The sequence below is a fragment of the Macrosteles quadrilineatus genome, unplaced genomic scaffold (genome assembly GCF_028750875.1).
Source record: "Macrosteles quadrilineatus isolate MER2022 unplaced genomic scaffold, UCM_ALF_1.0 Scaffold_2__2_contigs__length_208266976, whole genome shotgun sequence".
Taxonomy (NCBI): Eukaryota; Metazoa; Arthropoda; class Insecta; order Hemiptera; family Cicadellidae; genus Macrosteles; species Macrosteles quadrilineatus.
In genome coordinates, this window is record NW_026542595.1 from 106002326 (window position 1) to 106015916 (window position 13591).

Sequence of the window (13591 nt, forward strand, 5' to 3'; positions counted from 1 at the left end):
CATATAACACAACATACAACATATATAACAAAATTGCATGACATTTCTACAATTCAGTTAACCTTTTACAAGTTTCAACAAAACTTAAAATGTGGGGTAGTAAAAAGTATGTATGATTTGTAGACCCAATTACTGTTTTAACCAACCTTTTTATGGTTATTCAACCCAACGATGTAAAACCTACTGGATTGCGCTCTCAGTAGCACTGCGGGCGCTATTTTCGGTCTAGCTCCCCCCACCATCTACTGGCAGTAGCCGACGCAGCCCATACACTCACCATTGTAAAACGCACCTTTTTAAGTTGCTGCTCTGTTTAAATATATAGATATAAAATATTGCTAATGCATGCCAAACACTTTTTACTATTCTAAACCTTACGTCTTCTTCTTTTCTTGCAGAAAATAACACATTTGAACTCTTAAACACCCTACTACATTTGTTGTTTTTACCGCAAATCTATGCTTGACATTAACGTGATAGGCATACTTGTTTATGACCTATTTTGTAAGATACATTGTCATTAAACATTGAAAGAAAAAATATCGCGTTTACGTCAAAAATACCGTTACCACTGCGCCAAAAACTTAGCAAAATTATTCTAAATGTTTATGTACTATTTTTTCGATTAATAAAATAGAATTCAATTACAAATATTGTACTTTCTCTATTTCTCCTTTGTAATCACTTATTATACTAGCAATATCAGTTGTCTAAAAACATCAACAAAACGAGTTTAGTGAATTTGTAGTTTTAAAGAATTCAGATGGGCTATTTTCTGCAAGAAACAAAACAGACATAAGAGGTTTAACGAGTAAAAAGAGTTTGACAAGCGTTAGCAATATTTTATCCTTATAAATTTCAACAGAGCATCAAATAAAAAGTGTTTTATAATGGTGAATGTATGGGCTGCGTCGGCTTCTGCCAGTAGATGGTGGGGGAAGCTCGACCGCGCGGCCAACACTGAGCCAGCGATCCATGAGTTGTTTATATCGTTGATTCAACCAAACTCACAGTCTTGTGAGGACTGGTTGAGGAAACACAGTTTGCACTTTGCTCAGAACTAAATTCAAACCAAGCAATATATTGAATCAAACATCTGGAAAATAAGGACAAAACTCACTTGTTAATAATTTATTTTTCAATAGTAACAAGTATAAAACGGGAGATAAAAAATTGCAAAATAAATTGTTAACAAGAGAAAAACCTAAAACATATCCTAGCCTAGTCGAACAGTCCGAAGCCCATGTCGTCGTCCGACTGATCTGATTCCTCCTTGGCGGCCTTCTTCTCCTCTTTCGCCTCCTCCTTGGCGGCGGCAGGTGCGGCGGCTCCAGGGGCGGCTGCTACAGCAACTCCACCTCCCACGGGCATCGAAGACAGCTTCTCCCTGCCCTCGGCAATCAGGTCCTCGATGTTCTTGCCCTAGACATACACAACAATATTTATAAAAAAACACATTGATAAGTACACCTCAAAGGTGTTGTGGGGGGGGGTACAATATACAATTTAAGTGATTTTTAACTAATAACGTGAGGCTTTGAAAAAAGTTACATTCCTGTTAAAGGGAACAATCAATATTATCGATGATTTTTCAATATATTGATATTTTATTTTCTGATCTGATATATTGATATAAATGGATTGGAAAATATCAGCTGACAACTATGATAAACTAATATTGTTCAGTATTTACGAACAATAAAATAATTCCATTAACAAAATGTTAATGAGATTTACCGTCAAACAAAAATAGAAAAATAAACATCGATGTACTAGGTCTGTATTAGTTTTGTCATTCTTACTCCAATAAGTATGTCAGTATGTCGTTATAGTTAGCTAGCTATAGGCCTAAGTCATTTATAATATAAAATTTTAATTTCATTAATGTAGGCATTGTTTTTTTACAACGTTCAATATATTTCATGTAGCCTACTGGGAATTTTTTTTTAACTCTATTCATTATTATCAATGATTTTTTTTTATATGTCAATACTAATATTATAGCCTATCGACGATTGGTACAAGTAGTACGAACGGTTTGTTCTTTAATGGTTAGGTAATGTAAATAATTAACATAACCTAACTTAAAGAACAAAATTTTCACTACTTGTACCAATAGTCGATAGGCTATAGGCCTAACATTTATTAGTATTGATATATAAAAAAAACCCTTTAATGATGATGAATAGAGTAAAAAAAAAGCTCACAGGAGGCTACATGAAAGGCATAATTTAAGATTAAAGGCTATAGGCCTAACATTTATTAGTACAGTAAACCCTCATTAAACCGGACTAATTGGGGCTCCAAGTCGTCCGGATTAACGAAAGTCCGGATTAAAACAAATAATCGTAAACGAAGAAAGACAGTGATTTTTGGGTACCCCTGGTATATAATGAAACACCTTTTGCAGATAAACTTTATGTATATTCTGAATATAAAAATACATATTGTACAAACAGTACATACAGTAGTTACATTTGAACAAAAATATACACTTGGTATTTACTTACGTCCATACAAAAAATGAGACAACGAAAAAAGACAAAATTACTTTGAACATGAGGGTTGAGGTTTGTCCTCACGTGACTGAACTGGTTTCACTGGTTTGAAGAAGGAGTTGATCTTCATTTGCCTTCCTTTTGTGTTAATTTCTTGTACAATGAGATGGCGCAAATGTCTTAAATGTTCATAATATCCAGAGACCTGCTCATTGCTACTTTCGGAAACATATTTAATGACACAATCAATGTGATCTTTCACTTCACTTAGTTTAGGCTTGGGATTTATGTCATCTGCTTCATCGTCGTCGTCGTCATCTTCTTCTGCCACTGTTACGCTTTCAGCAATTTCCTCTTCTGTCAAAATGTGGTGGCCTGGATCTTGATCATCTTCTTCCAACCACAGCTCAATGTCATCTAGGGTAACTGCACGCTCACCACCATTGATAAGAGCGTTGTGGAAATCTTCAGTTTCCAACCCAGCGGTGTCCGGCTCATCATCTTTATTAGTGAGAAGCTTCTTCCACGAGTTTACTATCGTTGATGGCTTCAGCTCTCTCACAGCCGCTGCAAAATTGAAGATCATCGATCTGATGTTGTACTCTTTCAGATTCTGCAATGTCTTTTCACCTCTTCTGTCTTCTTCTCCTTCAGCTGGTTCCTCGACTTCCAAAATTTCATGCAAAAGCTTCTTTTTGTATAGGCGTTTAACTGCGTAGATAACGCCTTCATCCATAGGCTGGATTAATGATGTAGTGTTGGCTGGCAAAAACATACATTTAATCTTTCCGTCCTCACTTGTCATTTTTTCTACTGATGGATGTGCAGGACAGTTGTCAAGTAAAACTAGGCCCTTCACTTCATCTTTAGGAATTTTTAAAACTTCCGTTTGATGTTTTATAATTTCTGGCACTGCCTTTTTGTGGAACCACTCCATTGTGATGTCTGAAGTAAACCAGGCACTTTTTGAACTGAAGTAGTGCACTGGTAGCTTGTCCATTACATTCTTTATAGCCCGAGGCTGTTTACTTTTACCCACAATCACAGGTTTCAGCATGTGACTTCCATCAGCGTTTGCACATAACAATGCAGAAACTCTATCCTTATTAATCTTTCTTCCCGGTGTGTTTTTTTCAGCTTTAGAGGCTTGGGTTGTGTCTGGTAATGCTCTCCAATACAACCCAGTCTCATCATAATTGTAGAGTTGTGACAGCTGTATTTGTCCTGTTTTTAAAAGTTCATCCAATTGAATTCTGAATGGCTCAACTTCATCAACATTTGCACTGAGACTTTCTCCACAGACTTTTTTGTTTGTGATGTTATGGCGCCTTCTGAACCTGAACAGCCATCCTGAACTAGCTTTAAAGCCTGTAATGTTTAACTGTTTAGCTAATCTTTCTGCAGCAGCTTGAATTTCAATCCCTCGTACAGTCATTCCAGAAGAACGAAGTTGGCAAAACCATTTATAAACAGCATCGTCCAGGGATGGATCTGAAGGAAGACGCATTTTTTTCACTGAACTTGCCTCTTTTTCAACATTAAACTTAAGAACAAATTTTCTCAGGTTGTCCTTTTTCTTTCTTATGTCTGAGACTGTCTGTTTCGCTATTTTATATTCTGTACAAATGCTTGAAACAGTAGCTCCATCTTCAAGTTTTTCTATAATTTTCAATTTATCATTAAGAGACAGAGACACGTGTTTTCGTTTTTTACAATCCACTGGTTTACTTAAAGACATTTCTAATCTTACATTAACACACCTCAAATACAGTTCACATTACACACAAACCCACGCACAATTACAAAAACTCGTAACAACGCAACTAAAACGTAATGGTTAGAAACAGTACACAGCAGTGCTACCTCTGTGACCTCTGTGGAGCAACTGACGGCCTGACACGAGCAGGAGGAACACAATCGTGTGACTGAGCTACTATTGGCTGACAGTATCCATGGCAACGGCACGTACGCCTTGCGCTGTGACAGTAACCATGGCAACGGCACGTACGCCTTGCCTGTGACTGCCCCCTCCACCATCCGCCCGCACTCGGCACACTCACATCGCCGGGCGCAGTCGTACAGTGACGATCGCGTGCTACTAATCAGCATTCTGCGCATTAAAACTGCGATCCAATGGCTGTCCGGATTAAGCGAAGTCCGTATTAATGGGGTCCGGATTAACGAGGGTTTACTGTATTGATATATAAAAAAACCCTTTAATGATGATGAATAGAGTAAAAAAAAAGCTCACAGTAGGCTACATGAAAGGCATAATTTAAGATTAGAGAAGTACAGTACAACCCCGCTAACCTTCTAGGTGTCCAATCTCCTGTAATGTTCTACTTGTACACGTAAATTAAACAAACTATCTGTTCACATATAAGAAGGTTCCTTTCAAAGTTTTGTCATGAATCAGACATTGAAAATCAACTTGCTTTATTTTGAGACTTTACCCAACATATTTTAATAGACTAGACCAAGAAAAACAATGCTTAATTTGGAACAAAAGCAACCTTGAGCTGGTTGATGACGATGTTCAACTTCTCATTGTCGACTTCAATTCCGACAGAGTTAAGGATCTTCTCCAGGTCCGCGGAGCTTGGGTTGTCCTTGCCTCCCAGGACGGCCAAAAGGTACGACGCCAGGTAACGCATGTTTAGGGTTCCTATAACAAAACATTGACATTTAGGCTAAGTTTGTTATATAAAGACACTTTTAACAATTATGTCTTTGGATTAATGGGCTTAGTTGTGCATAGTCATTGGGCTTAGTTGTGATCAGTATGTGATCATACTTGTTGTATCACAAACCTAGGATAACTAATACAAAATGTGTGTAAGCCAACTTAAGCCTAGGGCAAACCCTATACAGAGATGGATAACAAAATCCGGTGCTAAAGTAACCTCCATGTACAGAAACATAAGGCGAAATGTCTTTTGTTAGAATAGGCCATCACAACCCCACTAGATAAAACATTAGGTACAAAAAAAAATTGTTTGGTTAAATATTTATCAAAAATCTACAATTCTATATCCATATATTAATCCCAAGTACCCATGTAGTTTCAAGTCACACCCCCACAAACCATATACTTAAAATGTTTGTCATGACGAGAAACCTTGCACAAAACTATCCATCATTTCATATATTGCCCTTTAAGGTCGTCTTGCGTGGTCATTCAGTTTTGTTATCTGGTACGATCTTTTATTGTGTAATTAACTTATTTAAAAATACTTGTGTGTTGTTTTTAGTGCCTTCGACCTATGTTTGAAAACCATTACCGGCAGTTTTGCGGCTTACACGCGGTATTCATGCCAGTCAATCCCGCGAATAATCAAGAGTTAACTGTATATTAATTTATTAACGACATAGCCTTCATTTTGGCATAGGTTCTACCAGGATTCCATTTTCAAACATCACCTCGTACAATGAATACAAACCCTTTAAGAAGAGCAATGCCTTTGTAAAAAATTCAGTCTGGAAATATTTTAATTTTAGATGGTTTTCACGGCAGCCGCTAGGTAGACTATCGTGAGTGCGGGGGCAAGTAAGCTGACTAAATGAGAGAGAGAGAGAGAGAGAGAGAGAGAAAGTATTGCGGCCGCCGTGCGAGTGATAAAAACCAAAAACCTAAAACCAACCGAATCTCATTATGGCAGCAAAATTCCAGTCTGACCATTATTCTCCATAAGCCTTTTGCTTTTTAAAGGATTTGTATTCATTGCCTCTTATCTTTGGGTTATCTATTAAAGGTTATGTTGTGTTGAATATGTTATGTCAGTTTCTCTAAGTGTGGTCCGAGAACCCCTAGGGGTCCACGAGCAGATTTTGGGGTCCGCAAAAAACATTCTAATCAAATTTATTTTTCATCACACTCACCAAAAGTGCCTATACCTATTTAAAAAGCATCGTAGCAAGCTAACACATGCCTATGACAGGGAAATATTGGATTAATAGGGGGTAAGGGGTGGGGGTAATTGTACGCATAACATACATGTTTGTACAATGGTTATGTACAAACATAACCCATGTTAGGCTACCGACAGGAAACGGTTGATCAGTTTTATTCGGTTCTTTACCAAGCAACGCAGAACACTCTGTTGTATTCAAAAGAGTAAAAAAAAACCATCAACACAATAATCATATAGGCCTAGGCCTATGGCCATGTTATTACTTCAAACATAGTGTTCCAGTAAACACGTAACAAATTAAATTAAAACTTAACATCACATTAAAAAAGTTAATTACAGTAGGTATCTACAATGTAAACCCACATTGGTACTTTCATATAATACCGAGGCCACCCTTATATAGTGCACTGTGGCGATTATGTTAGGTTAGGCTATCATAAGCTTCTTATGACTCATCTGGTATCGCTCAATTCGTAAAAAAAACGAGGTAAGTCCTTCAGACATATTTATGATAACCCAACCTAACTTAAGTTATAACCGCCACAGCGCACTGTAAATTAAGTGGCCTCCATATAATACGAAAGAACCCCAACATCTATACCTGAAGTACATAAGGGCGCATACTTAAATCAACGATGAACTTACTACGAAGTATTACTTAACTGTATAAATGTAAGTTACTTCAATGAGTGGGATTTGAGAAGGATTCAGTGTGAATGCCTGGTCGGCTGGTTATAAAATCAAAGAAGAGTCGGAAAGAATAGACAAAAAAATTTGGCTTTCGCTTGATAAAGTTTTATAGCCTAGCCTAATTAATAGGTCCAAACTAAAAATATTTTAAAATAGGCCCTAAGTTAGCTACCTTGTTCTAAATTTAATGAGGATCCCAAAAATATAATCATAACTTATAGCCTTGGCCTAAGGGAGTAAATTTGCAAATAACATACATAGGTAGGCCTAAATAAGATGTTATGGGTGAAAAACAGATTTTACACAATTAGCAATTAGCTAAGTATGCATAGCCTAATGTAACCATATCTATAAATCTGAAGAATAATTTAATACTGTCCTACTTCTTCAGGATCATCAACCAGCCCTTCTATGCCCACTTAAGTTAAGCCTCGTTCACACAGGGCAAGTTTACACACTACTCGCCGGCGTGTAAGAAGCTGGCGAGTTGGCAAGTGTGCTTCTTTGTTCACACGGAGCTTGTCCACTTGCCAACTCGCCGACGTGTAGAAAGACGCCGGCGAGTGCGCTTGTAGTCGTTCACCCCGATGCTTTTTCCACTCGCTCAGTAGCTGGCTTGAACTAAATCCTCCGATATCTTCGAATAACATGCGCACAAGCACAAGCAACTATGTTCACACTGGGCTACTTTACACGCCTACTCGCTCAAAAGCTGGCGAGTTGGCGTGTAAAGTAGCGGCAGCATCAACTTTTTCCAGAGCTTTTTTACAAGCAGCTTTTGAGCGAGTACGTCGTTCACACTGAGCTATTTTACTAGATGCGTGTAAAAAATCCGGCTTGTAGCTTGTAAACTCGCCCCGTGTGAACGGGGCTTTAAATATTCTTATAATGCACCATAAGTTGACACTATAGGTACTTTTATTTTGATCGCTAAAAACAATAATAAACATAATTAAACACACAGTCATTAGGTTAGGCCTAATCAAGATGTTTGCAAATAGGCTATGCACGTCACATCGTTGTCTGCAACAATAACTTAATAAGTTATCATTAGAGCTAAACTGAAAAGCAACAAGAAACAGACATCAGGCAGCTTTGAATCTGCCGAATGATTAATACAATGATAAGCCGGGTTTACACGATGCCAGTTGGCGAGACAATTGTCTTTGCCAATTGGCATCACGTGGTTTTGGAATTGTCGTAGGCCAGGCAAGTTGAACGAGAACCTGTTTACACGTGACCAACACTTGCCCAGACATTTTACAGTGAACCAGGGCACTACTGCCAAAAGACAAGACAGTGCTATTGGCCTCTACACTGTTTACACGGCGCCAATTGTCACGACAACTGGGTTTTTGAGGGGTGGGGGCCTCACTGGGCCCAGCTCATTGTCCTCAGTCTACTCCCGGAGACAACTGAATTTCGGGACAGTTGGCGGGCCAATTGGCTTGCCAATTGGCCTGAAGTGTTTACACGAAGCCAGTAATTCCAAGCCAGTCAGTTGTCTCCTGACAATTGTCTCGCCAACTGGCATCGTGTAAACCCGGCTATAGGTAGGTAGAGGTACCGTAATGTCAATCTCTATCCTCACAATCCGATTCAGTCAGTCCCAGAGCCTTCGTCGTGTACGATGTTTGTCTCAAAAACTACGCATAGCACCAAGCGGGTGTGTCACTTTTGCAACGCGTAACACTTAAAGGGTTAACTTAATCTTTCATCCCTAGCCACGGCGCCCGTTAAAGTTGATTTGAAAGAAATGTTTAGTACCGTAAGATTAATGCGATATGGAAATCATTCATAGAAACCGATGGCAATTTCAAAGTAATGATGAAAACAGCCTAGTTTCGGTCTTGAAATGAGGTACAGGGTGAGCCCATGCCCGAGGCCTACCTAATAGCCAGCAGCCATTTAAGTGATCTACCTGACATTCCTGGGATTGAAATCTTAGTATCATAATAATGACATTTGAATACTTTTGTGGCTCTACACCTCGTTACATGTAAAACGTATTAAGATCAAGAAGGTGCAAACTTTCAATGGTGCAACCATCTAAGACGCTTTTTAGGCCTAACCTAAAAAAACCAACAAAGTTAATTAGGCCTACCTATTACTACATATCCCCAATAAACAATTTATAACCAATATTGTGTAGGTCACGATGATAAAGAAAAATAATACTACCCTATATTATTGAGTGGGAAACGTGTTTCTTTAGAGACGGTCAAAAGCTCGGGATCGGAACATAACCTCAGCCACTAAATCCTAAAATTGTTATAATAACTACCTGTCTGCAATATCTGGGAAGTAATAATATGTCAATAAAATAATATTATAACTTAAAAAGAAGATAAAATCGTTGAAAATAATATATTTTACTAGATAAGTGTTACTTACACGTGTACGTTGTACAACACTTGATGTGCAGAAGAATATACACAAGCGGAAAGAAGAACAAGAAAAGTTTTTGCCTTCAATTTTCCTTCATCCAGAAAAGAGAAACTTAAAGTTAAATAAGGAAGCAGGCTGCCAACACAAAGTTCCACGAAAAAGACTTTATTATGGAAAATAAATAGTATGTCCTAATTAACAAAATTGTATCAAATGTTAACATGGAATCAAATAAGAACAAACAAGCCACCGTAAAAAACCAAACGTCAGCAAAAACATGTTCCCTAGTTACCCTCCATATCTGCTTTGGGATTTCACAGAAATTTATATGTGTAACCCATTGAGCATGGTGTAATCGTATTGAAGGTAAATAAGTGCAGCTGTCATAAACCGTGTCCTTGTCCTTCAACACGAATATTAGAAGAGAGAGAAAGCGGCAAGAAACTGGCACGAATAATAACATTTATATAATGGTTTAGACGGTTCAATTCAAGCGATAATAATGTAAATTTTCGGGCCAGTAACATCATTTGTTTATGTTCCATACCATGATCCATTGTGCTTACTAATAATATTGGCGTAAGCAATTGGCATGTAAATAAATAAATATTTCCAGAGACATGAGCTGGGAAATAAAAGAAAACTGATTTTAATATTATTTAGATAAAAATGTCATTGTCTCTTACTAAGTGGAGACGAGGACATCTTCTCGAGCATCATTAATCCTCTTTATCTTCAGATTTATTTCGGTGTTTATTCTGCTTGAATTGAAGGAAACTCTTAAAAACTAGAATAACATTGCATTATAAGGGGTTAACAATGGAATATATCAGAATTGTTGTTTCATCCTTTTAGTGCAACTGCAAGTATAAGTATCAAGAATGTGCTTATTGTAGAATACGCACGATTTGAGTCCTACATGGTCCGAGTTTGAAAGTTTATTGAAATACATTAATTAAAATTATATTATTTTAAAGTACATTTAAGTTACATGGGCACGTGTATCTGCATCCATCTAACCTTTCCACAGGGGGGGGGGGGGGTTTGGGAGGGTCTTTCAGAATACGTCCAAGTAATTAGATTGATCGTATGGGGTCGGGGTTTATGTATTTATTTATTTCCCAACGGATTGCACCTTTTTACAAAATATGTGTAACAATTTAGATGGCATTTGCAATATTACTAACTAGAAAAGTAATAACAATGGTAATAACAAAGTGATAATAAATAGTAATAGCAAGTAATAACAAATAGGGGTCTTTCTTCCTTCGCCAGAAAATAGATAAAATTTAGGTACAAAATGTTTCAATTTACGCATTATTTACCTGAAGTTAACTACCATATGCATAAGTTATTGACTTTATTTTTCTGCAAACCCAAAAAATGTGAATAACATATAAAGGGTAGGGTGGAAGGGCTGGGTCACGGTCACCTTGAACTCCGAAGTGGAAACATCGCAATTAGTACCTATTGTAAGAGCTCGTAACAGCTGTTTCTTTTGGAGGCAGTTAATGGTATTTGTGCATTTTTTTAAAATACAAAAGCTTGGTTACTGGGGTTTGATAATAATGACTCCACTTTTTAAATGTATAAAAATATATCTTCAACTTAAATATTTTTTTGTTTTTAATTCTATATGTTTGATTTTCAATCTTTTAATAAATTTATGTTCATAAATTTAAATTAATAATACACGAATTAATGAGCTGCTGTTACCTATCTGCCATGTTATCTAACGGTCGTCTGGCACTAGACAACACTACTTGCAACGTTGCCAATTCTACCAGGCCGCGGCGGGTCGCCGGAATTGTACCCCCCTGGAATTGTACCCCCCGGCGATCGTTGACGTCATTTTGACGTCACGCCTAGAGGGGGTACAATTCCACCCCGTACACTTTGATTTTAACGAAATCTAATCTATTTAATGTGGGCAAGTGATCAGTGAACCGGATAATTATATTAGATATAAAAAAGAGCAGGAGATGTACGGCCCGGAATTGTACCCCCCTGGATTTGTACCCCCCGGAATTGTACCCCCTGCCAACATCAAAATATTTATGTACGGGGTGGAATTGTACCCCCCTGGAATTGTACCCCCCATCAGAAAGCCAAATGTGTACGGGGTGGAATTGTACCCCCCACCCACTCGATAAACCTACTGTAATTGGTATTATGAAAATGAAGTAGTAGAGAATGCCTTCTACAGTGACATAAGTTGGATTTTCAAACCCTAACAGAATATAGTGATTGTACCAAGGAACTATAATTGTGAAGAGATTATCCAAAAATCTGGCTTCGCCACTTTACTTCGCCTCGGGCTGTATATTGTTTTATTTTCCTTAAACCATGAACAACTTGAATGCATTATTGCTTAGTTTGTTTTTACTGTAATACTTTTTATACACTATTATCTAATAACATAAAACCTGATCATAAAATTTAACTTTTAATCTCCTTCAAACTTTGAAAATACACAAGACGAAGCCACAATCACACCATAGGTCAACGCTTTTTCTAAGAGGCTATTAAGCAAATAGCAATGCAGGCCCGAAGATATCTATATAATTAATACGCTACATGAAACTTTGTCGGTTGAACTCCTCCGCCATTTCTTAACCGATTTTATCCATTGACGTCTCATTGGAAAGAGCGTGTCGCGTAGATTTGCAAACTGGCCTTACATTTTTGAAAAAGTCCCTTGGGCTCTGCCCCAGTGGCTTTGAAAGTTCCCATGTTATCCTTATGAAGAACATAATTGTTTACAATTTGATCAGCTGTATAATTTAATTGCTGTTATTTATTTTCAATTTAATGAAACGCATTGAGTACATTTATTTACTATTTGAGTTTTAGTGTAAACATAACCCCCAAGACGGATCGTGTTAGTATGGATGTATCTTAAATTTGTGTATTTATCGTTGTTTTGTGTCGCTATGACGGATCGTGTTAGCATGATTGTAACTTAAATTTGCGCATTTATCGTTGTTCTGTGTAGCTATAATTTGTTTATTTGTTGTTTTTTCTTTTAAATGCCTCCAACGCGACGAAAACGAAACATAGACAGGAGGCGTAATCGTGAGAACGACCGCAGCTACAGAACAGTGGCGCTTAAGGCTCAACCATCGACTATACACCTCTACTATAGGTTAGGTGTAGAGGTGTATAGCCCGGTAGAGGTGTATAGTCAATGGCTCAACTCATCACAGTCAGCACCTGACCCTGGACAATCTCAACTATGGGTCGCTGTCAATGCGCCACCACGTCAAACCGCCACCTCGGTGTTTTGGTCAGAGGCGTCAACCCGCCACCACAAAAAAACCAAGATGGTGGGTTGACGTGTACGTACAGGTCAACCCGCCACCTCGACAACAGGCCACCACGACAACCCACCACCACACAATTTTCCGAGGTGGCGGGTTGTCGTACACACTCAAGTCAATAAGCCACCACGACAACATGTCACCACGACAACCCGCCAACACCAGTTTTTATCAGAGGTGGCGGGTTGTCGTGAAGCTCCATGTTCGATGTCGGCAACCCGCCACCTCGTACGTAGGCAACAACGTGCCACCCCGTCAACCCGCCACCACTCTTTTACGAGGTGGCGGGTTGACGTGTGCGCTCAGTGTTAGTAGTGGCGAACTACCGGTTTAAAGTCACTTGGGGCACGTTTTCCCATAAGAAATAACATGGGATCATTTTTTGGCCACTAAAACCAAAAATCCTGATCTTTGCCTAAATATCCCTATATAATTGTCAAACCTTATTTCTTACTTATTCCCCATAAATATATTTGATATTAAGCTAAAAAAGCTATTTCTTACATTTATTGACCCTTACAAGTGTAAATGTAGAGTAGAGCCAATATGCCGGTTTAACATCACTTTAGGCACGTTTTCCCCATAAGAATAACATGGTGAGCTTTTTTTGACCACTTTTTTAAAAATCCAGCTCTCGACCAATACAAGCCTATATAAATGATCAATACCATTGTATAACTTCATTACTATTTCAAATCCACATGCATTCACATGTATATTCTCAAAATCATCAACTTGACAGTGCGAGGTTTGTACGCGAACTCGTGCGCGCTCCCGGCTCATG

General features: G+C 38.1%; 1 protein-coding gene across 1 annotated transcript; it reads right to left on the reverse strand.

The window, feature by feature from the left end:
• Positions 1-1116: 1116 nt before the first annotated feature.
• On the reverse strand, positions 1117-9638 carry LOC128987568 (60S acidic ribosomal protein P2). The gene is made up of 3 exons (XM_054408478.1): positions 9494-9638; positions 5012-5163; positions 1117-1422 (listed from the first exon to the last, which is right to left on the reverse strand). Exons 2-3 carry the CDS (start codon positions 5150-5152, stop codon positions 1222-1224), a joined length of 342 nt encoding a protein of 113 aa, XP_054264453.1. The 5' UTR covers positions 5153-5163; positions 9494-9638; the 3' UTR covers positions 1117-1221.
• Between the last annotated feature and the right edge of the window lie 3953 nt (positions 9639-13591).

Bases quoted from the DNA above. Each gene is read 5' to 3' on its own strand.
- LOC128987568 (XM_054408478.1), bottom strand. From the start codon at position 5,152: ATGCGTTACCTGGCGTCGTACCTTTTGGCCGTCCTGGGAGGCAAGGAC. The intron at 1,423-5,011 runs GTTGCTTTTGTT...GTGTATGTCTAG, and splicing joins TCGTCATCAACCAGCTCAAG to GGCAAGAACATCGAGGACCT.